Source organism: Pleurodeles waltl, chromosome 6, assembly GCF_031143425.1.
Source record: "Pleurodeles waltl isolate 20211129_DDA chromosome 6, aPleWal1.hap1.20221129, whole genome shotgun sequence".
Classification (NCBI taxonomy): domain Eukaryota; kingdom Metazoa; phylum Chordata; class Amphibia; order Caudata; family Salamandridae; genus Pleurodeles; species Pleurodeles waltl.
Window position 1 is genome coordinate 467,584,086 of NC_090445.1, and position 23,198 is coordinate 467,607,283.

A 23,198-nucleotide genomic window follows, 5' to 3' on the forward strand; every position below is an offset into this window, starting at 1 on the left:
CCCCTTTCAACCCAGTCCTGTCTGTCAGGAGATCTGACGGGGTTTATCAGTCCTTTGTGTGAGGTCAGGCCACTAGCCTTCCTGCCCTGGAAGACCCATCAGTCTGCATATGAATGCAGATTTAGCTGAGTGTCCTGTGTTTATGGTTGTCTGGGTAAAATACACAGGGGGAGCTGTCAACCAGCACAGACCAGATGTGGATTGAGACAGGTTGTAAGACACATAGAGCAGTAAGTGCTGAGAAATGCCTACTTTCTAAATGTGTAATTCCTAAAATAGTAATGTTAAATCCAACTTTGGGGCAGACAGGCCTGGGTGTGATCTGCATTTGTCAATGACGGGGTAGGTAGCCATTAGAAGTTAGGGAGGGGGCTGACATAAACCTGAGGCATCCCTTTGAAGCACAGGAAGGCCTGAGTACAACTCCCCAGGGCATCCTGCTTGGTAGAAGAACACCTTGCCCCACATCCAAGGTCCTTTGGTCCCCATGTCTAGAAAGAATAGACAACACGCCAGAAGATAGCCATTCAAAGACACATGACTCTGGCATTAAGGCACACTTAGTTTAGTCAGAAAATGACAACTTTCTGACAGCGGCATTTGCAGAATAGTAGCTTAAAGTCCAACTTTACCATTAAAAAGGTTAAAGGGGTTTTTAATTTACCATTAAAATGAGTGGAAGATGCTTTCTCTAGTTTTTTTCCATACTGAAATTATCACTTATTAAGTGTAGTAAAATATCCCAGTGTTAGTCTGTGGGAGAAATAGCCTTGCAACAGTCTAAAAAGAGGGGGTTTTCACTGGCAGGACATGTACAACTTAAACCCACATGTCCTACTTTTCAAATATTATGCACTCTGCCCCTGGAACAGTTATGGCCTACTTTAGGGGTGACTTCGAAGTAATACAAAGAAATGTTTGGGCAAGAGGTTTAGTTTGCCAGTACGAAATGGCAGTTCAGAACTGCACTATAGGTTGTACTGGCAGGTTGCAAACATGTTTTAGAGGTCTAGTTTAGCAGGAGATACATGCAGCATAATTTGCTAGGAAAGTACAAGTTAATTAAATGTACCAATCACTGTATGACAGTTTTACCATGTTTAAGGACAAGAACACAAGCACCTTACTACAGTTTAGCAGGGGTTAAAGTTCACAGAATTCTAATACCAACAAAATTTAATTTGGCAAAAACAGGGGAGTGAAAGCAAAAAGTGTGGGGGAATACAGCTCAAAGGATGTCAGGTCTAACAATCACTGAGATCTTTAAAATATCTACTACTCCTTGTGTGTTCCGGTGTGGAAGATTGGAGACTGAAAAAATGACCTTATTCGTCATCACTATGTATATTCTATTCATGCTTTCCAGCAGTGTCTGCCTCCTTGTTAAAGACCAAGACTAAATCTCCAGGTCCATCGGTTAATCACCATGTGATGAATGCTAACCACAGGGCTTATTACATTTTACTTTTTTGTAAATTCTCTATTTTTTCTCAATTACTTTTAATACCAATTTTACATGCATAGTGTATCAAAAGATGTAAACATGCTTTAACCTTTCTTCTAATGCTTTCCTACCCAGAAGTGTGTTTTAGAGTATGCCTTTTTTTAATCATCTGTATGTCACCAAAATTCTTTGATTTTTAATTGTTTTGATGTTCAATGATTTCTCTCAGCTTGAATAATATTGTCATTGTAACGTTTGACTTCCTTTTGTATTAACTGTGTTTTTAAAAGCTGCCATTGGCAAAAAAAGCATTTTTAGCAAAATCAGCACACATGCGCAACAACTGACATGATCTCTTCCTGCAGTTCTCTGCATAAAAGCAGCCATACCGCTTCTAGGCTGCCTTCAAAACTTAGCTGACTCCATACATGACAGTAACAGCAGAACTATGCTGAAATAGACTACGGCATTATATTTTTTTGATGTAGATGATTAATACAATAAAAATGGCTGCTACTGTGGCACTTAATCTTCAAAGGACATTCTCTTATTCATATAGACATGGTTCTTTCTCACCTTCTGTGCATCATTTGACATCATTACACTGAAGGACCATATCCTCTTTCACAGAGATAGAACACAGAAGAAAGAAGGAAGCATCACAGACATCCCCAAATTAACTGGAATTGTCCTTCTACTGCAGACACCCATTCGCTTTCCTCCTTTGAGCTCTTATAACCATAAAAGGTACGCAAACCAATGCAGTATGCTTCCACATGATATCATGACTGCCAGGCTAAAACATGATTTCCTTGCTCAGGCACATCCACAATCTCATCACCTGAGTAAAGGTACACCACTCCTTCAACAATCTCCCAGTGAATATCAGAATCCCAGAGAATATTGTCAAAAATATCTCAACTCAAAATGAAAAGAAATATGCTAATTTCATGACTACTCCCAGCGTACGCACAAAAGGCTATAAACTTGATCCTCTAATTGACTCTACAAACCTCATCACATTTAATGTAACTTTTTTCTTGTGTGATCAGATTTTTTCGCAAAACCATTCCACCGTACTGTTGAACTCCAAAGTAAATAATAAACTGTACCTCAGATATCATGAGGACACCAAAGAATATTTCCATCCATTAACTTTATCAAGATCTCAAAGGCATACGGACACCATTGAATACATCAATATCTACATAGAGTCTCATGAGTTAACTACAAGACTGCTCTACAGATTATAGTAGACCTGCCATTGACCACAAATATCCTTCAGAGAAAAGCAAAACACTCCTCTGTGTAGCAGAACTTCAACGAAAACCTGAGAAAGCTCAAAATATTCTGGAGACAGGCACAAACTCGAGGAGCACTCCAAGCCTTTAAAGTAGATAAAAATCAGATGAAAATCAATAGAGACTTAACTCTAGTCACTAAATCGAATTGCTGCTGCAACAAAAACAATTAACCAAGTTTGTAAACCATCCTAGAATACTCTTCCAAATGCTTAGACACTGTGCTAACCCAGTGCAGTACTTGAAAATATCCCCTTACTGCCACCAGCAATATTCTAAAATTCTTCTCTAAGAAGATAAAAAATCCACAATAATAATACAATAAACCACAAAGAAACACCATGCCTTCATCCTAAGAAGAGGCATTTGATATTGTCCATCCTTTAGAGAAATGGACATAAAGCCCAACTGCAAATCATAGCCAATGTGCCGTATGCTGATGGCCTCATATTGGCAAGCTCAGAGATTTCCTATTTAATTCTTACAGTCATAAACACTTCACGAGACAGCAGCATTTGATCTTTATTGCTTAAATCAGACCAGATTATACCTCTTGTTAAGAAGGGAAACCAGACCCTGAAAACTTTCAGAGTCTTGGAACAGTGTTAAAAATTTCCTTTAATGGCAAAAATATTGAACTAACTTTCTCAACACAACATCTAGTATAAAACACTTTTCAGTTTGCCCTAATTGCAGCACAGAGTGAGTGGTATTTGATACAATTATCCATAATACTCTTCTGCTCATTCTGTCTCTTAGGATGGGAATGGATGCCAAAGTCCGGAAAAGGCTCTAAGACCTTCTACCCGTAAAGTCCCAAGTCATAAAAATTGTACTCCTGCAGATGAGCGCACTACCACTTACAGCAACATACCACAAAGATCAATTATTTCTCCTTACTTTGTCAGTCTTTTGATGGAACTGCCGGGTGCCATGCTACAACACAACCAAGTCACTATTCACCAGTATGCTGACCTCACTCGGCTGTATCTCAAAATCTTCTGTGCTTCAAATATAACTAACTTGAAACCTTGGTAGAGAAACTGGTATCTAGGATGTTGTCACTTAATCGAAATTCACTCAAAACCGGAATTCCTCTTTCTACACCCTAGAGAATCGCTTCCACCTGTCCAAAAATGGATAGAAAAACTTGCAGTCAGGAAGATCTTCAGGCTTAATGCAGAACTAAACCTAACTATGAAATGGCAAATCGCCATGCTCATTAAAACTTCCTCATTCCAACTACTGCTGCTCAGGAAACATAAACCTTTATACCTCGTACAAGACTCAGTATCACAGTTTAAGCAATTGGGTTCTCTTATCTAGACACAGCAAGGCTTTACTAACTACAAGCTAGTAAAGCTACTAGCTGTCCTTTCAGTAGTGACCATAGGGCCTAGTCAAGGCCATACTCCATATTTTAGCTCAACTCATCACTGGTGCAAAACAGTCAGACCTCATGAGTCCAATACTAAAACAGTTTCAGTGGCTTTGTCTGGATGCCAAAATTAACTTAAAATAGCCTGCATCTTCCCTAAAACACTACATTCAAACGAATCCATCTATCTAACAAACGTAAAATCACAGAAAGAGATAGAAACCATGAAAGGAAAGGTTAAACTTCTACTGATAATTCCCAGAGGTAGAAACCCAAAACTGTGAAACATGTATTCTCCTGTCGAGTTCCAAAGCTAGGGAATAAGATACCTGCATCCATATGTATCAACTGCAAAAAAAATCACCTTTGGGGAAACACTCACTTTTTGCAAACTCTACCTTAAAGCTTTAATCTGTTCTGCTCTTCAGTTTGTAAAACTTCAGCGTCCTTTAGCCAATCTTTTTCTCTCTGCTGCAGGTTTATGTATTCTGTGTTCTTATGCCTCCTTTCATGTTTTCCATTGTTAATTGTGGACCACTTTGCTGCTTTTTTTTTAGGCTGGGGCTGCACTGTGGGGATACATATAAAAAGTAAATAAAAGAAAAACCTTTCCTTTCATTGGCCATACAAGATACATATTTTAAACCATATAACTCCATTTATGTAATGCTCAAGCTGTTCTTCTCAGACCTTACACGTTGGTATTGCAACTCTGAACAAGCTTTGGCAAAGCAAATGTGCAAACTTGTGATTGCATGTGTTACCATATTAAAATTAGTCCTATTAATGTTACTAGTAATTGTTTAGAAGCCAAGTGTTTAAAGTGTTGGCAGACAAATGTCCTGCCAAGCCAGACCTAAACAAGTGTTTATATAGCAGGAGAAGTCGTTAATGTGACCCTCATGAGGGATGTTTATGCCACCATACTAGTAAGTACTTCACTCTTGAGAATGTGAAGGCACAATTCCCATTGGTGACAATAAATAAGCTACATATCCTAAAGCCAAAGCCCTATATAGCGCCTTAAGAAAGTAAACAATTGCTGCTTTTAGCTCTAGAAGCTTTGCATAGATACTCCTTGACATGGGAGATCACCTGATGACTGTTTCGCCATGCCAAGCAGAAGATAAACAAGAGAGGATACGGATAGTGAAAATATTTACATTGTGCATAGAACTGGCAGAGCTGCATATTTGACATGATGCTAAGCAGGGAAGCTGGATTACACTGGAATTTAAAATGTGCGTCCCCAGTGTTTACACAACATTGTTTTTGCCTGCTGCAAAAGCGAAAAATTGGACAGAAACCACGTTTCTATGCCATTGGCATACATGCAAACATTTAAGTAGAGGATAGTGGGAGATTTAAAAAAAAATTATCGGAAGAATGATTTCACCCATTGACTTCTATTGAAGCAGAGGCAATATCGGGTGGGAGATAGCCAAAATAAAGCAGCTTGAAAAATCTGGGGTCTCCCGTCTGAACAGGGGCCATTGACATGTATGCAGTAGTAATGAAAAGCAAAAATGACTAAAGGTGCATTGAAGCCTCCCATCTGTCATAAATTATCCTCTCGTGTACTGTGTGTCGAATAGTGATTGGCCTTGCAAAAAAATAAAAGGAGAATTTTCAGCAAAACCTGACACCTACTCCGAGCAATGCAAACCCCCCGTCCCTCCCCCAACTCGTGATTGAAAGACAACTTATCAGTTAGGCCAGGTGGTAACTGTGTGGCAAACACCCTGTAAACTGTCACTCGGGTGGAGCTCAGGTGAATAACCAAGATAAAAGACAGAAGGACCAGACAGCTCTTGAAGTGGGAGAGAAAACCGCATACTAAACATCCAGGTGTAGGGTATAGAGTGGGGACACAGATGAATTTCCTCAAAAACAAAGTTGTGTTGTTTCGCTAAGATAGAAGTTTATTGAGGATCCACAGCAAGCATACACCCGACTGAACAGGCTGAAGGTCAGACTCCAAGTGCCCAACCAAGAATCCAGAACCCAAAGGTAGATTCTGTTAGCACAAGGGTATGGAACTAACTCAATTGAATACAAACAATACATAAGTAAAGGTAGAAACCAAGTAAGAACAATAAAGCACAGGCAAATACAAATATAAAACAAGTCACCATATGCTACATCAGAGCTTAAAGTGGGCTTGGTCCTGCCACTGCTGAGCACCAGCAATTCTATAAAATAAATATTTAAAATAAAGCAGGTGAAAAATTGTGAAAGCCGTAAGCTCAACCATCAAATGTATAGGGTTCTTTTAGGGCTGATTTCCTTGGGGGCACTCACTGGTAAACACAATTTCAAAGAAGCTCCAGACGAAAAATAAATGAAACAGGCAGTCGGCAAGGAGCTGCTGCAGCGAGACTTTGAAAGAGAATGCTAGGATGCAGTCATGGAAACCCATTAAACCTTCTTCATGAAGAAATGCCTACTTGGAGTATCATCTATTCATGTATGTAACTTCAGTATTCTACTTCTCCAAATGTATCTTTTTCCAATAAAAACATTTTTTGATGTAGCTTGCCAAAAAAGTTGACATGTTTATCTAGGACTTACTTCAAATAATCATTTAGCTAACATGCTCAGTGTGTTGCTTTTATTTGAGAAAGACTTTGGACCAGATGTACAAATAGCTGGTCGCAAAATACTTTTCTTAAATTTGTGACCAGTAAAGATTTTAAGAACTGCCCTGCGTGCTGTTAGGTTGGGTCTTCAAAATTCGAATTGTAGTGGGTTGCAATCCAACCATCGTCATGAATATTAATGAGGTAGGTCACAAATTGCAGCTCACTACTATTGGAGGCCATCGGAGGGAGGAGCAGACCACCATGTCTGTAATTGACTTTCTATAAAGTAAACTTTTTTTTTTTAATGTAGACGTTTTCCGTAAGGGATACAGGAATAAATTTAAAAAGAAAAGTGCACTTTTTGTGTGTTTTAGAGTTGGCTGTAGTCCCTTGGACCACTGCCTTCTCTTCAGCAATTTTTTTTTTTCATATTCACAAAATGGAAGGGACCCTTTCCTAAATGCATTACTACCTCCTTTGAGGTGTTGGTGAAAAATCAATGTTTTGTGACCAGATTTTGGTCGCAAAATATTGATATATTAAATATTGATTCAGTAATTGGAAGGAACGTCCCACCCAGATTCAGAATCCAAAATAATGCTCATAATGCTTTAAAGGAAAAGCATTCTCTGTGAAGTAGAAAGAGACACCAAACAGGCACTGGCATGAGGTGAGAGATGTTTACTTTTCTGAAGCCCAATGTATGTATCTATTTATAGAAAAGTAGTGATAAAAGGTGTTGTAAGCAACTGCACTAACAAGCCATGCCAAAAAGGAGACCCCCCCACCAAATGTTCAGTGTAACAAAGTCTGCCTAATTTGAGACAAAAGACAACAAGTTTGAATACTTTTTCCTTTTACCTATAGAACTAATATCCCATTGAACATGTTTTGAATACCCTGAAATAATTCATCTAAGTGGTTGATTACTGTTGCTACTCGACCTTCTGAGAACGATCTCCCCTAAATCATTAGTTTTCCTTTGTAAAAAGTATGATAAATAATTACAGAAGTGGAAACTCCCCTGCACAGTAAAACCACCCTTGGGTACTCAGAAAATGTCTGTCGCGAACTGATCTGTACTCGGATCTACCCTTCCTTTTTCTTTTGATCCACGTTTATATTTCATTCAGGCCTTATTAACAGAGTGTAAAATGTTGAATGTCAATAAATAGTACTCAATCTCCAGTGTGTAAGGCATCTGTTCTACTTATTCAGGTGTGTTACCCTTTTTTTGTTTTGTTAATAGACAGTTAATGGCCTGTATTCTTATGTGTGTGTCTTAGGTTTTCCTTCCATTATACCCTTTATTTATTGCCCCCTTTACTTTACAAATCTAATCTGTATTATTTGAACCTAAAAATGAGAAACACATTTTGGTAACTCCCTCCTGTTATGTTTTGCCGAAAAGAAAATGACCTATGTTGAATTGCCAAGAAACAGAAATTCCATCAGAGCAGTATGTTCACATTTCGAGAAATCTCCATTTCCCAAAAGAGTAGCAAAGTGTGCCATCTTTGAGGTGGGATTTGATCAATAATGGGACATGACAACCTTCCCAATCCTCTTCTGGTCACTGGGTACATTCAGATGTGAAGCTGATGGGTCTGTAGGGAAATCTGCCAATTTTCTAATGATCCATCTCTTTCCATTCCCCATAGAGAATACATGTATAACAATTCCCAGGGTGGGAAAGAGTCACATTGGAGTGTGTTGTCGTTCCCAAGGTTACAAGGCTAACACCACTTTTTGATGCCGCCTTTCCACCCCTCGCTTGGGATTGGTTACTGCAGATTGTCCTTGCATTTAAACTTGTAACATAGACACACTTATTTGACATATGTCCTATTTTCTGCCTCTGTCGCCAGTTCCTCTTTATTTCCAAACAAGTCTAGTGGCTGTCCCACTTTAGCCACATAATATTAATGCATACAAGCATGTCCTTTCATTGGACTATATTACAATGCAGGGATGAAGATGTATAACCAGTGCAATGGATGACATCACTGTATGGCCATGTTTCGGTCCTGCAGTGCACACTGTCCCTCCTGTCTCGACATCAGTATGTTATAGCTTGCTGTACCAGTAGTTGGCATCTCTTGCTTGTCATGTACAATTTGAGTGGGCATGCATGCACTGCATGGGTCCACATTTCTTTGTGCTAGCATCAGGTAACTATTTTCTGTATTAATATATATTCCAGACTATTTAATCCACTCTGTGATGTCAAAGGTCCCTTTCTCATAAATTGAGTTTTCTGAATGCAATTTCAAAATCTTCGCTCCTCTTCTCTGTGTGAGTTAACTTTGGTACTTAGATAAGATCACATTGGATCTGGGTCTGTTAATTTTCCCAAACCTGTGATATTTCTTGTGTTATTTTAGTCAAGTAGGGCATAATAACACGCCAGTTCAAGCCCCGGTTTATGAAATGATCAGTACAAGAGTATTTTGATATAGAGTCACAAGAGAGCTTTCGTAGATTGTGAGGTGTAAGGTTGTTTCTCTTAAGTCTTCTCTGTTGTATTAGCTGAAATCTTACATTCATTCAAGTATTTTTAGTGTGCAGACTGTCCTTCAGCCATTTGTGGTCTGCAATTTCGGGACCTAGATCTGTTTCTCCCCTTTGACTTAATATGAAGCCCAGGGGCTGCCTTTTGGATCAGCAGACAGAAACATTTCTCAGTTTGCAACTTCTGCCAGGTATGGGCAGGTTGTTGGGCACAGCTTCGGAGGTAGTTACTCAAGCCATCAGGTGGTTATGGGCGCTGTAATCTCTGCATGCCCATTTTCTGGTATTCTGGATCTGCCCAGTCTCTCCCCTCAGCCCATATATCATATCAGTGGTTTCCCAAATGATCAATGCCTGCGTAAATTTAATTGTGATACGGATAAGTGCAAATTGCTAGGTCTTGGTGTGCAAAGTGTGTGGTTTAGCAGTTTCTTCACATGTCAAGTGTGCAACCTGCTGGGGTGTCTGATCTACTGGTCCCCAGGCCAGCGAAGACTGACAAGTTGAACAATTGACATGGCCATTATTGACTTACGTTTTTTTCATTAGTGCTTGTGGATTCCTGTCATCTTCTACCATCCTGTGTAATGCATGTTTCAGGCGAGGTGTCTGGAAATATCTCTAAGGTTTTAACTTGTCTGTAACGGTCTTGTCATTATTGTTTTGCATTTTATGGAGAACTAGTTCATGGAAGTAATTGCCACATTTGCAAAACAACATAAGAAATTTAGCCCAGTGAGTGTCGAACTTATCAGGTTTGTGCCACACACAAAGATTGTCAGTTTTCTATCGCCTTTTCAGTCCTACAGTAAAAGTGTTCCAGTGCACTACAATACATCATGCCCAAAACGTGCAGTTACACCAGGATATACTAAGACTTACTCAGATTTATGTTTCAATTAGAAACGTCAGCCAATTGATCAATTATATCTAAAGTCCATAGAGTGTTACCTGCTGAATAAGTGACATACAGTATCATTTTTTCCGCCATTGGCAAAATTATCAGTTCTAAACCATGTTCCTCACCCCTGTATTTTAGCAGCTAGCGACTTCACAGCCAGAGCGAACAGCATAGAGGAAAGTGACCTCCTGTTTGCAAACTAAGGGCCTGACAAATGTGACAGATATCCCATCTTTCTTATTACAAGTGCATTATATCCTAGAGCACTTGTAGTATGATAGATGTAAGGATATCCACCACGTTTCTGATAACCTAACCTGCCACCAACCTCCAAATCGGGCCCTAAGTTGAGATGAGGTAACGATGCTGGTTCTTGTAGCAGAGAGGTCAATGTGTAACATCTCAATCAAGTTCTGCAGGTATTCTCGCAACAACAGACATTTTAGCAATTGCTAAAGGAAGACCTACAGGGTGGGCTCTGTGGCCTTCTCAGCATCTAGGACTACAGCTGTGGCTGCCACTGGTTATAACTTGTTGAGCTACACAGTATGAGGCCCACTTGATTCTGTTGCACAAAAAATATCATGGGTTGGTGCACCTGGCGGTAATCACCTTGAACCAAATGTTATTGCCAGTGTTAATCTGCAAAAAGTGTTGGTAAGATCTATATTTCCTTCCTTCTATCTATATTGTTTCTTGGTAAAATTAATATTTTTAGAGTCTGAAATTTCCTTTGCAAAGCATGACTTCGTCATGACCTCTACTTTATTGAGTGTTAGTATTGCGCCATAGTATTTTCTGGACTCACCTTTTGAGCCGATAGTACCTTGCTAGACTTCAGGTCAATGATCGGTTCCATTATCGTCACAGATGATTCTAAAGCCTTCATTATTGGGCTCATTTGTTATAGTCACGCGTTATCTCTTCACTCACATCTGCTTCAGGAGCAGGTCTGACAATACCTTTCAGTTAAAGGGCCATACCTCAATTCACTTGGATTCGTGCTGCTGTTGCAACTCTTGAGTGGCTGGTCAGAGAATGGGCGAGAGAGAAGCATGGTCAATTTTGCTTCTATTTGGACTGTGTTATGTCTACACACAGTGCATGAGAAGTCCGTGAAGTAGGATCTGTTGCGCTACTACCAGTTTGTAAGTATTGCTTTCTTTTTGAGAACTGAACTATTTTGAAACGTAACATCAACACAACTGCAGTGAGATAAACACACCTGCATGTGTCTTTTCAATATCCCCACTGACGTTGCTATCTGCCATTGCTGCCACATTCCCTATGTATGCAACATCTCCAGAAAGGACAGATGCTTTTATTTATTTCTTTGTTCTCCTCGCTAAACTTCTGGAAATTTCCATGTATTGGCCTATGGACTGAATTCATAAAAATGTAACTCCCATATTCAGTAGTAGGTGTATCACATGTACCTTATTCACACCTGGTTTATAGTCATTTCCAACCGACATCCCCTTTATTTATTACAGTGCTCCACTACACTGTTAAATTGTGCTTATATATACCACCAAACTCTGACAGATCTGTTCCTTGTTCACCCTTCGAGATAGATTGCATGACCCCTCTTGGGGAGAGAGTGGGCGTGCACCCTTGGACTAAATGTCCTCCTTTTCATCCACATATCGCGTTACTTTAAAACACTAGTGATGAGCTGTGCTGGAGGGAGAACTTACATCTCCATGTACCAAACGTGTTCATACACGTTCTGAAACATTGTATGCATCTGTGTAACTGCACCGCAATTAGAAATCCGTGCAGCAAATCCAGCATGGTCATGAAGTAGGGATGGAAGTAACCTCTTCATACAGTTGTGGACACTTTCATTAACATGCAATAGCCTTTTAAATGGGAATGGGGTGCATCCAAAACTTTAATGCAGCATGTCAAATGAAATCTAACTACATGCGTCTTTGACTTCTGTAACCGTATGCTACAGTTTCTCTTTGTTCAGAGAGAGTTGGTATTATTTTTGGCAGCAGGTATGGTCCTTCAGAACACATCTTCTGTATACTCCTGGACTTCCTGAGGACTTCCGAAGGACTGTTTTGTACCCCAGATGACTGCCTTTCTATTTGAAGGTTGCGTTCCTCCTCGGAAAACGACCCTGCTGCTTGAGGCCTGCCTAGCTGCTTGAACCCGGGACTCTGAGTGACTCCAGTGGCTAGTTGGCTGGCCTCCTGTGTGATGTACAGAGACATAACAAGCTCTTGAGCCCTTTAAGCCTGCAACTGGCCTCTGCTGGAGTGAGTCCTAACCCGCTTCCCCCCCTCCTCAAGGTTGTGCCCCTCCATTCCTGGACTCTTCGTGGTGGTGCTAATGGTGCTGCTCTTGCCTAACCCTAAAAGTTGGGATTTAAAACATTTTGATCAAAAAGTGGCCTGAGAACCTGCAGTGGACTGGGACCTACCTGCTTGCTGTTCTGCCCAAGGTAGATTGCTGGTCGGCCTGACATAGCACTAGGTCCTGCCATGTTCTTTTCCTGAGCAGCAAATCCTGTTCAGCAGGACCCCTCAGCGAAGCTATCCAGCCTTGTGAAGCCCTTGTTGGAGCAGGCCTGTAGTTTCGTCCTGCTGAAGATATTCAACTTCAAAAAAAGGGACAAAGTTCAAAGGCAGAAATCTTCATCGCGACTCCATTCAGTGGCTCATCAACGATGACGCCTCCTCCTCTGACACTGCAGGTTGCTTTTCTCTGTTGAAGGTTACATTCTCAGGAACTTTTCTTCAAAATGTCTTCTAAGTCCGAAAGTAAGCCGAGACTGGGCTCGATCCACCTTGTGCATCCGAACTGTGCTTCATTGCGGTCAGCCCTAACTTTTGACTTTGCCCCATTTTGCACAACCAGAGTCTCATAGTTGGAACTTTGATCTTTTAGCTGCTGTTTTTCACGTAAAATTTTAAATTCATAACTCTGGTTCTGCTAATTGAATTCATTTTGGTGTCAAAATATTCAGTAAAAATTTATGATATTTTTCTAAATAGGTTTGGGTTTTTTCTTGTGTTTTGTATTCACTTTACTGCGTTTGTATGCTGCATAAATACTTTACACAGTGCCTCAAAATTAAACACAGCTGTTTTTATGCCAAGCTGTTAGAGGGTTAAGCATAGGATGATTCAGTGTCCTTTGTGGTTTAAACTGAGGGAGACTGTGGTTGTTACTAAGATAAGTTTCACCCCCCACCCCACCCCCACACACACATCCATACACACACACAACTACTCAATATTTCTTACAGTTATCCAAAATCTTTCTCTGCTCCGGCTCTCTGCTATAATCTTAGCCTTGATTCTCCTTGGTGCCATTCGATAATTTCCTCTGGCGTGTGTGAGAGGGGCCAATCTTGATGGAAAGGACAAGATTGGTACTTTCACTGAGTGGAGTTCTATACAGCTCAGTGTAGGAGGCTGGCCTGGCTTGTAGTGGGTTCCAGAGGTACTTACACCTTGTGCCAGGTCCAGTTATCCCTTATTAGTGTAGAAGAGGTGTTCTTAGCAGCTTAGGCTGATAGAAGGTAGCTATGGCAAAGCAGCTTAGGCTGAACTAGGAGACATGTAAAGCTCCTACTATACCACTGGTGTCATATGCACAATATCATAAGAAAACACAAAACACAGAATTACTAAAAATAAAGGTACTTTATTTTTATGACAATATGCCAAAAGTATATCAGTGAGTACCCTCAGTATGAGGATAAGTTATATACACAAGATATATGTACACAAACCAAAATTAGGTAAGTAATAGCAAGAAAAGTAATGCAAACTGTGTAGAATTACAATAGATTGCAATAGGAGCACATAATTATAGGGGCAACACAAACCATATACTCCAAAAGTGGAATGCGAACCACAAATGGACCCCAGACCTATGTGAGCTTGTAGAGGGTCGCTGAGACTGTAAGAAAACAGTGAGGGTTAGAAAAATAGCCCACCCCAAGACCCTGAAAGGTAGGTGTAAAGTGCACCTACTACCCCCAGAGAGCACAGATGTCGTGGTAGGGGGATTCTGCAGGAAGAACAAACACCAGCAATGCAACAACAGTGGATTTCCGGACCTGAGTACCTGTAAGACAAGGGGACCAAGTCCAATAGTCGCAACTTTGTCGAGAATGGGCAGGAGCCCAGGAAATGCCAGCTGAGGGTGCAAGGAAGCTGCCACCTGATGGAACAAGCGTGGAGTTCTGCAAGAAAGAAGAGAGCTAGGGATTTCTCCTTTGGAAGATGGATGTCCCACGTCGCGATGAAGCTTGCAGAGGTGTTCCCACGCAGAAAGACCACAAACAAGCCTTGATAGCTACAAGGGTCGCGGTAGAGGTTTTTGGGTGCTGCTGTGGCCCAGGAGGGACCAGGATGTCGCCACTTGGAGGAGGAGACAGAGGGGTCGTCCAGCAACTCAGGGAGCCTTCACAGAAGCAGGCAGCACCCGCAAAAGTACCTGAACAGTTAATTGGAAGGAAAGTGAACCGGAGTCCACGCGAAGTCACAAAAGGGAGTCCCACGACGCCGGAGGACAACTCAGAAAGTTGTGCACTGCAGGAAGGAGTGTCGGGGACCCAGGCTTGGCTGTGCATGAAGGAAATCCTGGAAGAGTGCACATGAGCTGGAGCAGCTGCAAATCATGCAGTACCCAGCAATGCAGTCTAGCGTTGGGAGGCAAGGACTTACCTCCACCAAACTTCACTGGTCTGTCGGAGTCACTTGGACAGAGTTGCTGAGTTCCAGGGACCACGCTCGTCAGGATGAGAGGGGACCCAGAGGACCGTGAAGCAGTCTTTTGGTGCCTGCGTTAGCAGGGGGAAGATTCCGTTGACCCACGGGAGATTTCTTCAGAGCTCCTGGTGCAGGGAGGAGGCAGGCTACCCCCAGAGCATGCACCACCTGGAAACAGTCGAGAAAGCCGGCAGGATGAGGCGATACAAGGTTGCTAGTAGTCGTCTTGCTACTTTGTTCGGTTTTGCAGGCGTCCTGAGCAGTCAGCGGTCGATCCTTTGGCAGAAGGTGAAGAGGGAGATGCAGAGGAACTCTGGTGAGCTCTTGCATTCGTTATCTAGTGAATTCCCCAAAGCAGAGACCTTAAATAGCCAGAAAAGGAGGTTTGGCTACTTAGGAGAGAGGATAGGCTAGCAACACCTGAAGGAGCCTATCAGAAGGAGTCTCTGACGTCACCTGCTGGCACTGGCCACTCAGAGCAGTCCAGTGTGCCAGCAGCACCTCTATTTCCAAGATGGCAGAGGTCTGGAGCACACTGGAGGAGCTCTGGGCACCTCCCAGGGGAGGTGCAGGTCAGGGGAGTGGTCACTCCCCTTTCCTTTGTCCAGTTTCGCGCCAGAGCAGGTGTGAGGGATCCCTGAACCGGTGAAGACTGGCTTATGCAGAGATGGGCACCATCTGTGCCCATCAAAGCATTTCCAGAGGCTGGGGGAGGCTACTCCTCCCCAGCCCTGACACCTTTTTCCAAAGGGAGAGGGTGTAACACCCTCTCTCAGAGGAAATCCTTTGTTCTGCCTTCCTGTGCCAGGGCTGCCTGGAACCCTGGAGGGCAGAAACCTGTCTGAGGGGTTTGCAGCAGCAGCTGCTGCAGTGGAGACCCCGGAAAGGCAGCTTGGCAGTACCTGGGTTCTGTGCTGGAGACCCGGGGGATCATGGAATTGTCACCCCAATACCAGAATGGTATTGGGGTGACAATTCCATGATCTTAGACATGTTACATGGCCATGTTCGGAGTTACCATTGTGACGCTATACATAAGTAGTGACCTATGTATAGTGCACGTGTGTAATGGTGTCCCCGCACTCACAAAGTCCGGGGAATTTGCCCTGAACGATGTGGGGGCACCTTAGCTAGTGCCAGGGTGCCCACACACTAAGTAACTTTGCACTCAACATTCACCAGGTGAAGGTTAGACATATAGGTGACTTATAAGTTACTTAAGTGCAGTGGTAAATGGCTGTGAAATAACGTGGACGTTATTTCACTCAGGCTGCACTGGCAGGCCAGTGTAAGAATTGTTAGAGCTCCCTGTGGGTGGCAAAAGAAATGCTGCAGCCCATATGGATCTCCTGGAACCCCAATACCCTGGGTACCTCAGTACCATATACTAGGGAATTATATGGGTGTACCAGTATGCCAATGTGAATTGGTAAATTTAGTCACTAGCCTGTTAGTGACAAATTTGGAAAGCAGAGAGAGCATAACCACTGAGGTTCTGGTTAGCAGAGCCTCAGTGAGACAGTTAGGCATCACACAGGAAACACATATAGGCCACAAACTTATGAGCACTGGGGTCCTGGCTAGCAGGGTCCCAGTGACACATAACAAACATACTGACAACATAGGGTTTTCACTATGAGCACTGGGCCGTGGCTAGCAGGATCCCAGTGAAACAGTGAAAACACCCTGACATATACTCACAAACAGGCCCAAAGTGGGGGTAACAAGGCTAGAAAGAGGCTACTTTCTCACATTCAGCAATTCAGGGTTATTAGAAAGAGCTGAGCCGGTGTCAAGTCAGTTGGTCTGGTATTTGCCCCCAAGAGCGAAAGCACCAGTCTAACCATCAAAAGATTTGGCATGTACATGATACAACAAACGTCTTTTAAAAATATGCTGAATGCTCTTTTAAGTTAAAAATAGGTTGTTTATTCAACACGTTTAATTTTAGTACCTTAGATTATATAACTGCATATTAATCTGCTAGGAAAAGGCTATGGTTAAAATTGGCAGGCAGCCCTGTTATGATGCACTAAAGGGCCTGGCTGAGGGTGTCCATATCTTCATACTACCATTTGGTACTGGAGGCCCTGAAACCTTATTTCCCCACTTCTAGACAGTGCTTAATTTGTAAATAAAAACGTGCAGGTGCCTAAAGCTCTCATCTGAAACACACGACTGCTGCAATTAAATGTGCAAGCAGAGAACACAGAGGAACCCTAATCCTGAAGCCATCTCTGGCCTCTTTAACCCATTTACAGCCACTCCCCGCCCCTTCAGCTCACTCTGGCAGCTTTCTGCTTTATCCCTGTGTGCGCGTTTTCGTTTTTCTCTTAATTCATGTTTCCCATATGTGCCTTTTGCTCGCAGTATATACTTGCGACAGAAAAATAAGCACAGGCGCCGGTGCCCCACCCCGGAAACCACCGACTCTAATTGAGCACTACTTCTAGACCCATTCCGATGTCCATTTCCTTGTTTAGGATTCTCTAGTGTGTTATTATTGATTAACCATTGATAATCCCTGGTGTGTTTTAGAATGTGTCTTGTCTTTCAAGCCCAGGCTGTTAAAATCAGTTGAACTCGAACCCTACCATCCTTTTGCGGATTTACCCTTTACGGGAAGGCGCCCATTGCTTCATCCGAGGTCTGGCAGGAACCCGTGTACAGATCGCGCTATTTTATATTCTTCATAGCGGTGCTACCAGGATCCGAGTACAGCATGTGCTGCAGAATTTCTGGGCCACAGCCAACCGAGCTTACATCACTCCCAGGTTCCAGGTAGTCATTTTGTGCAGTTTGTTTACTTTTGTTGAACAGCGCCATCTAATGCCCGACCATAACGAGAGCAATTTTTTAATCGGACTCACAAATAAGCATTGGCAAAGTCAAAAAGTCTCACCTGCATATCTGTTGGCACTTCCAATGTCTTTTCTTGATGCTGTGCAGATTGAATGAAAGATTATTTAAAATAGGAATGAAAAAGAGAAGCACAATGATGCGGATAATGCCGCTGAAGAAATCACACCGAAGTATACGAAAAAGTGATGAATGGAATGCATGTGGGTATTCAGGTGGTACAGATTTGAGGGAGAGCTAACCTTTGGTTGGACTGGTGAATGTGAGGTTGGTTTAGATATAGTTATGCCAAGAATAAGAGCAAGATAAATATCTGCTACTAAATGTGAGTGAAAAACGTCTAGGGGCAGTGTGTATGCCTAGCTTGTAGCACTTACTGGTTTACCTACTGTAGTTAGTGAGACACCAATTCCCATTTCTCCTGTTAATTCCTTTAGACAGGAAACTCGAGTAACAGGCTTAAATAGTGATCAGTTTTCATTTGTTACATCTTTTAAAGTGCTCAAATATACGCATGATAGACCTGCTAAAGAAATGTGCGAGGTATTAAGATCTGATGTCACTTCTTATGTGTCGCGTCCTGTAAGGTCATGGGTCGTGATGGCACTTCCTGTAATGTCATGAGCGATATCATGTCCCCCACTTCTTTGCCCTGGGTGTAATATCTGTTCTGTGTGTAAAGAGAAAGCGTATGAGCCAGAATCAAACATTACTTGTAGCATGTTAAATAAGCAACAGGGCTTTTGACAACACAGAGTCTATGACTTGTATCCCAAAGTCAGTTTCCCATTTTTGACACATTTTTATTTGCCGTTTAGGAGTGTCTGTTCTTGTAGTTGGATACAGTTCAGTAATTATACCCCAGTCCTAATTTGCTCTAATTAACTAACCCAGTGTAAGGGATTCTCTTTGGGGATCTTGTGGTTCACCCCACATATTTCTCATGACTATGCACATGGCATGATATTGTGTAAAGTTATTTGTATCCAAGTGGAGTTCTTCAATGTCCTTGTCCATTGAATCCATATTTCCATCGTTATAGTGGCCCCCGTAGTGTTTCACATCCCCCCCGCCTTCCACTTAGCTATGGCTAGATTTTTGCCCAATTTTCTAACATGCAGCACTACTCACATTGAAAGCTCCTTAGAATCTGGATATGGTTTACCCTGTTTAGATATAGACACCTTCCAGATCCTTCCCATCCTAGTTATTAACATAAAAAAAATGTGAGGACTTCAGCAACGCCTGTATTAAAACGTGGTGGCTACCTAGAAGGAAAGTATTCAAGCCCCATTATGTTGTGTTGAATTTCATATATGTGGTATAGCTATGGCTTGTCCGAGCAGCAGACATTTTCTTATTGAAGGAGTGCCATTCAGAACTCGAGGTGCTGTTTGTAGAATATATATCAATCCACCTAGTCACCTATTTAACTATTACACAATCAAACACATATTGGGCCATAGGAAGGTCGTACTTCGCTCACATTCAGACGCATTGGTATGATTTGTCTAGCATTTAGGATTAAAACCTACATCTGACGAGATAAAAGACCAGCCGTGTATCCACGTTTGCTCTTCCTCTGGTGACAGACTGCTGTGTTTATGTGCTGCAAGCTATTACAAATGTGTGCTGAGTCTCAAAGCATGGTTGCACAACAGATGACTAGATAGAATGACTTAGTAAGTTCACGTAAAAAGCATAGAAATATTATTCTGGTGTGGGCCTTGAGATTATATGTTTGCGAGCCCACAGCCTTCTGGTGGGGATTTACTGCCTTAATTGCTGCATCACATCTGACTTCTTGCACGGCCAGCCTTTCCTCGTTCAGCTCGGGTGGAATTAAAAACTGCAGTGTTCAGGCACATCCTACTGAGGTAAACTGACTTTTTGCGGTAGTCAACTGTGATTGACGCACGTACACACCTACTTCAATATAGCAACATGACTTATTGATCATGTATGACATTCCACCACATTGTTGAGAATGTGTTGCCTGAGGAAGGTTACGTTTTACCAAGTAGTGTCAGCTGGACTTTCACCCGAAGTCTGACTGCTCTTGCGATTAAAAATGCAGAAGACATACAGATGTGAATTGTCATGAAGCCATCGAGGCTAGTTATTTCCAGGAGTCCATTTTGAAGTAACCCCTTTATAATGTTGGTACTTGTTTCGTTACGGTGTGCGAGTGCTAGGAGTTTGCTTTGCTGCTATTTTCTTTCGTTTTCATGGTCTCTTCAGTGAAACTGTATAGCACTATTAAAATAAAATATAGTGTAAGGTGTAGTGCATGTTTTTATTGACTTTTTAACCAACCAGCAATATTAGGGCATTAAGAGAAAGAGGAGATACAAATGATGGGGTTTGCCTAAACTGAAACATATGTTAACTTCATAGCTAGTGGAGGAGCCAATCCCAGAGAGAAACCTGCCACCTTTAGTGGCTCCCATTAAAAAGATAAATATATGAATTACTTGCAGGGACCAGTGCCCAATTTAAGAGTGAAAACAATGACCTTAAAAACACCGATGTTCTCATGCCATACCTGTTGGATCAGCTCGTGACAAATTAAAGAGTCCTCCTGTTGGACGTTTAAAACGAAAGTTTCCTTCTGATCTGTCACTAGTCTATCTTAAGACATTTGACATTGTCTTGGAGGGACATGCGGGCCCTTGGTACACCTTCCATTAAGGAGCGCTGTAAAAATCGGCCATATGATACATTCACCAGAAATAATGGTAAGAGAGAATACAGATAAAGTTCTAATTGTTCCTTTGTTGTTTATTTTCTCATAGGTGATTGTGGCCCTCCAAAGCAGTTGACGAATGCTTCCATTAACCGTCCAAACACAACTTATGCCATCGGGACCACGGTGACCTACATATGCAATGAAACACAGGGGTATGTTCAGTCCCCTGGGATGCCTGATAGTATAAGGTGTCTAGAAGATTCGACGTGGTCGGAAATTCAAGAATTCTGCCAACGTAAGTATGTTAGGTGCTCACACAGCTCTAATTTGACTTAAAAAACGAATGGGAATTTGCATCAGATGCGAGAACACACACCTTGGTGATGAGCTGTGCGAATCACCCCCACTGCAACATCAAGTGTACAATAGGAGAATGCTCCGATTCTGCAGATCAAATGTGGAGCCAACTGATGCAAGCATGTGGTAACTGTATGCATCAAGAGACGCTCACAGAATGTATGAATGTATAAAAAAGGTATTTATATAGTGCAAACCTAGGTAGGAATCAATGGAGCACTTTACATTACGTAGAAAGTTTGGAGTTGGGAGATGATCTACAAGATCATGTACATCAAGTGGGGGTTACACAAATACATTTCACAAATTATTTATGTATACCCAGGGAGAATAACTGTTTCACACATGTTGTGAAAAAGTAGCTTTCCTGTTTTGCGCAGCAAGCAACTGTTGGTATCCGCCTATATTACTTAGTCCAGAATAGCACAACAAGAATGTACTCATTGACAATTAACGAATGACTTTTTTTTAAGGGTTGTTTAGTTTTTGTGGAAGTGGACTGTAAGTAATCCTATTTTAACCACATACCAAATTACCGTTTGGATTTGGAGAGGATACAAGATGAAGCATAGAAGTGCTCACAGAACCAACTCGTAATTTGCATGTCATTCAAAGGAACTGTTACCCAATTGATAACTTGCAATCCCATTTTTCTACTAAGCCTGGGAATTAGTTGTTAGACCTCGTGTTGACAGTTAGCATTATATTAACAAACTTGGCATTGCAAACTTATATGCGGCTAAACCTTTCCCCCATACCCTCTTTCTAACATCAAATGCGATTCACACTCCAGTGATAAGCCCCAAATGTAACCTAGGCAGATCAGACCGACAAACTAAGCAAGCCTCGAGATTAATTTAAATTTAATTGTTTATTTTTTTCTTTAATTTTACTTCATGCTGATTTGCAGCCATACCGAGCTATTAAAAAAAAGTAAAATCATCAAATTAGTAAAACCCGATATTTAAGATTTGGCCAATTCATTATAAATATTGAATTATTTCTCAATACAAAAGCAAAAATGTATATTTCCACAACTGCTCAAGTATTCTTCAGACGTCTTCAAAGTTCTTCAAACAATGAGCCTCTCTCGGAGGAGGTGATAATTCTTCATCACATCGGTACTGCCTCCTTTTCTTATTTCTCCCTTATGTCACAGGATCAGGTAGCTTCCTCTTTATCAGCTCTTAGGTCAGGATCCCCCTTGGACCCCAACCACCCCCCCCCCCCAGCGATAATGGCCCTAGGGGGTTCAGCGATTATTCCTGTTCTGACGGATCTGATAAATCTTTCTATATCGAGAAGCCTGGTCCCTGATTAATGGAAGCACGCGACAATCAGACCTTTGTTGAAAAAAAACATTTTGGATGCGTAAGTGCTGAAAAACTATAGACCCATATTGCGACTTCCTTTTCCCTCCAAAATATTAGACAAACATATTAATGCTCAACTATCTACATATTTAGAGGACAACAATTTCCTTCACCCTACCCAAATGGGCTTCAGGCCCTCTCTCAACACTAAATCAGCCTTGATCACTGTTAAGGAAGAAGCTAGGAAGAGCATGGATCAGGGACGCCCTTCGGCGATTATACTCCTAGACCTCAATGCAGCTTTTGACACTGCAGATCACCAGCTGCTGTGCAGAGGATGAAAGATATGGGAATTGAGGGAAATGCACTTAACTGTCTTTCCTCATTTCTGAAGGGAAGAACATTCCAGGTTCTGGATCGGTTATACCTTTCCAGTAAATTTCAAAGCAGCTGTGGGGTGCCACGGGGCTCTTCCCTCAGTCCCACATTATTTAACATATATACAAGATAGTGTAGTCATTCAGGGTTTCTCTGGTTTCCTGTGCCGATGACACACAATTTGTGGTTTCTTTCTCTTCCAATTCAGACCCCGACGACTGCCTTTTGCCTTGCTGCTTACAGGCAGTATCAAGATGGATGAACGATAGTATGCTTCAACTAAACAAAGATAAAACCGAAGTAATGATACTAGGCCAGAGTCCACGTGTGGGTATGAACCCCTGGCTGCCGATTTCCTTGGGGGAGCTACCAGCCCGAAGAACTGCATTAAAAGTCTGGGAGTTTGGCTCGACCCCCAACTCACTTTGGAACAGAAAGCTTAGAAAATCTCTGCTACTTGCTTTAGTATAATGAGGCTCTCTGTTTTTGCCAAAAAGGCTCATTGTTCAGGCTCTCATTATTTCTAGATTGGACTATGGAAAAGGATTATTGCTTGGGTCTCCACGATATGTCAAAAGGAATCTGCAAGTAGTTGAAAATGCCATGGCCCGACTAATCTTAGATACACCGAGGCATGCCTCGGTTGAAACTGCTCTTGCTGACCTTCATTGGCTCCCAGTGGGACAACATATAATGTTTAAAACCCTGTGCTGTATGCACAGATCACTATATAACAGAGGTCCTAGACATTT

General features: G+C 41.9%; 1 protein-coding gene across 2 annotated transcripts in view; it reads left to right on the forward strand.

Annotated features, from left to right (window-relative positions):
* The window catches only part of LOC138299906 (membrane cofactor protein-like), a 637,582-nt gene that overhangs the window by 102,422 nt on the left and 511,962 nt on the right, over positions 1-23,198 (forward strand). For both annotated transcript variants that reach the window (XM_069238620.1, XM_069238621.1), the window contains exon 3: positions 20,505-20,693. In XM_069238620.1, the coding sequence (XP_069094721.1) occupies positions 20,505-20,693 (189 nt within the window). The remainder of the gene's footprint in view (positions 1-20,504; positions 20,694-23,198) is intronic.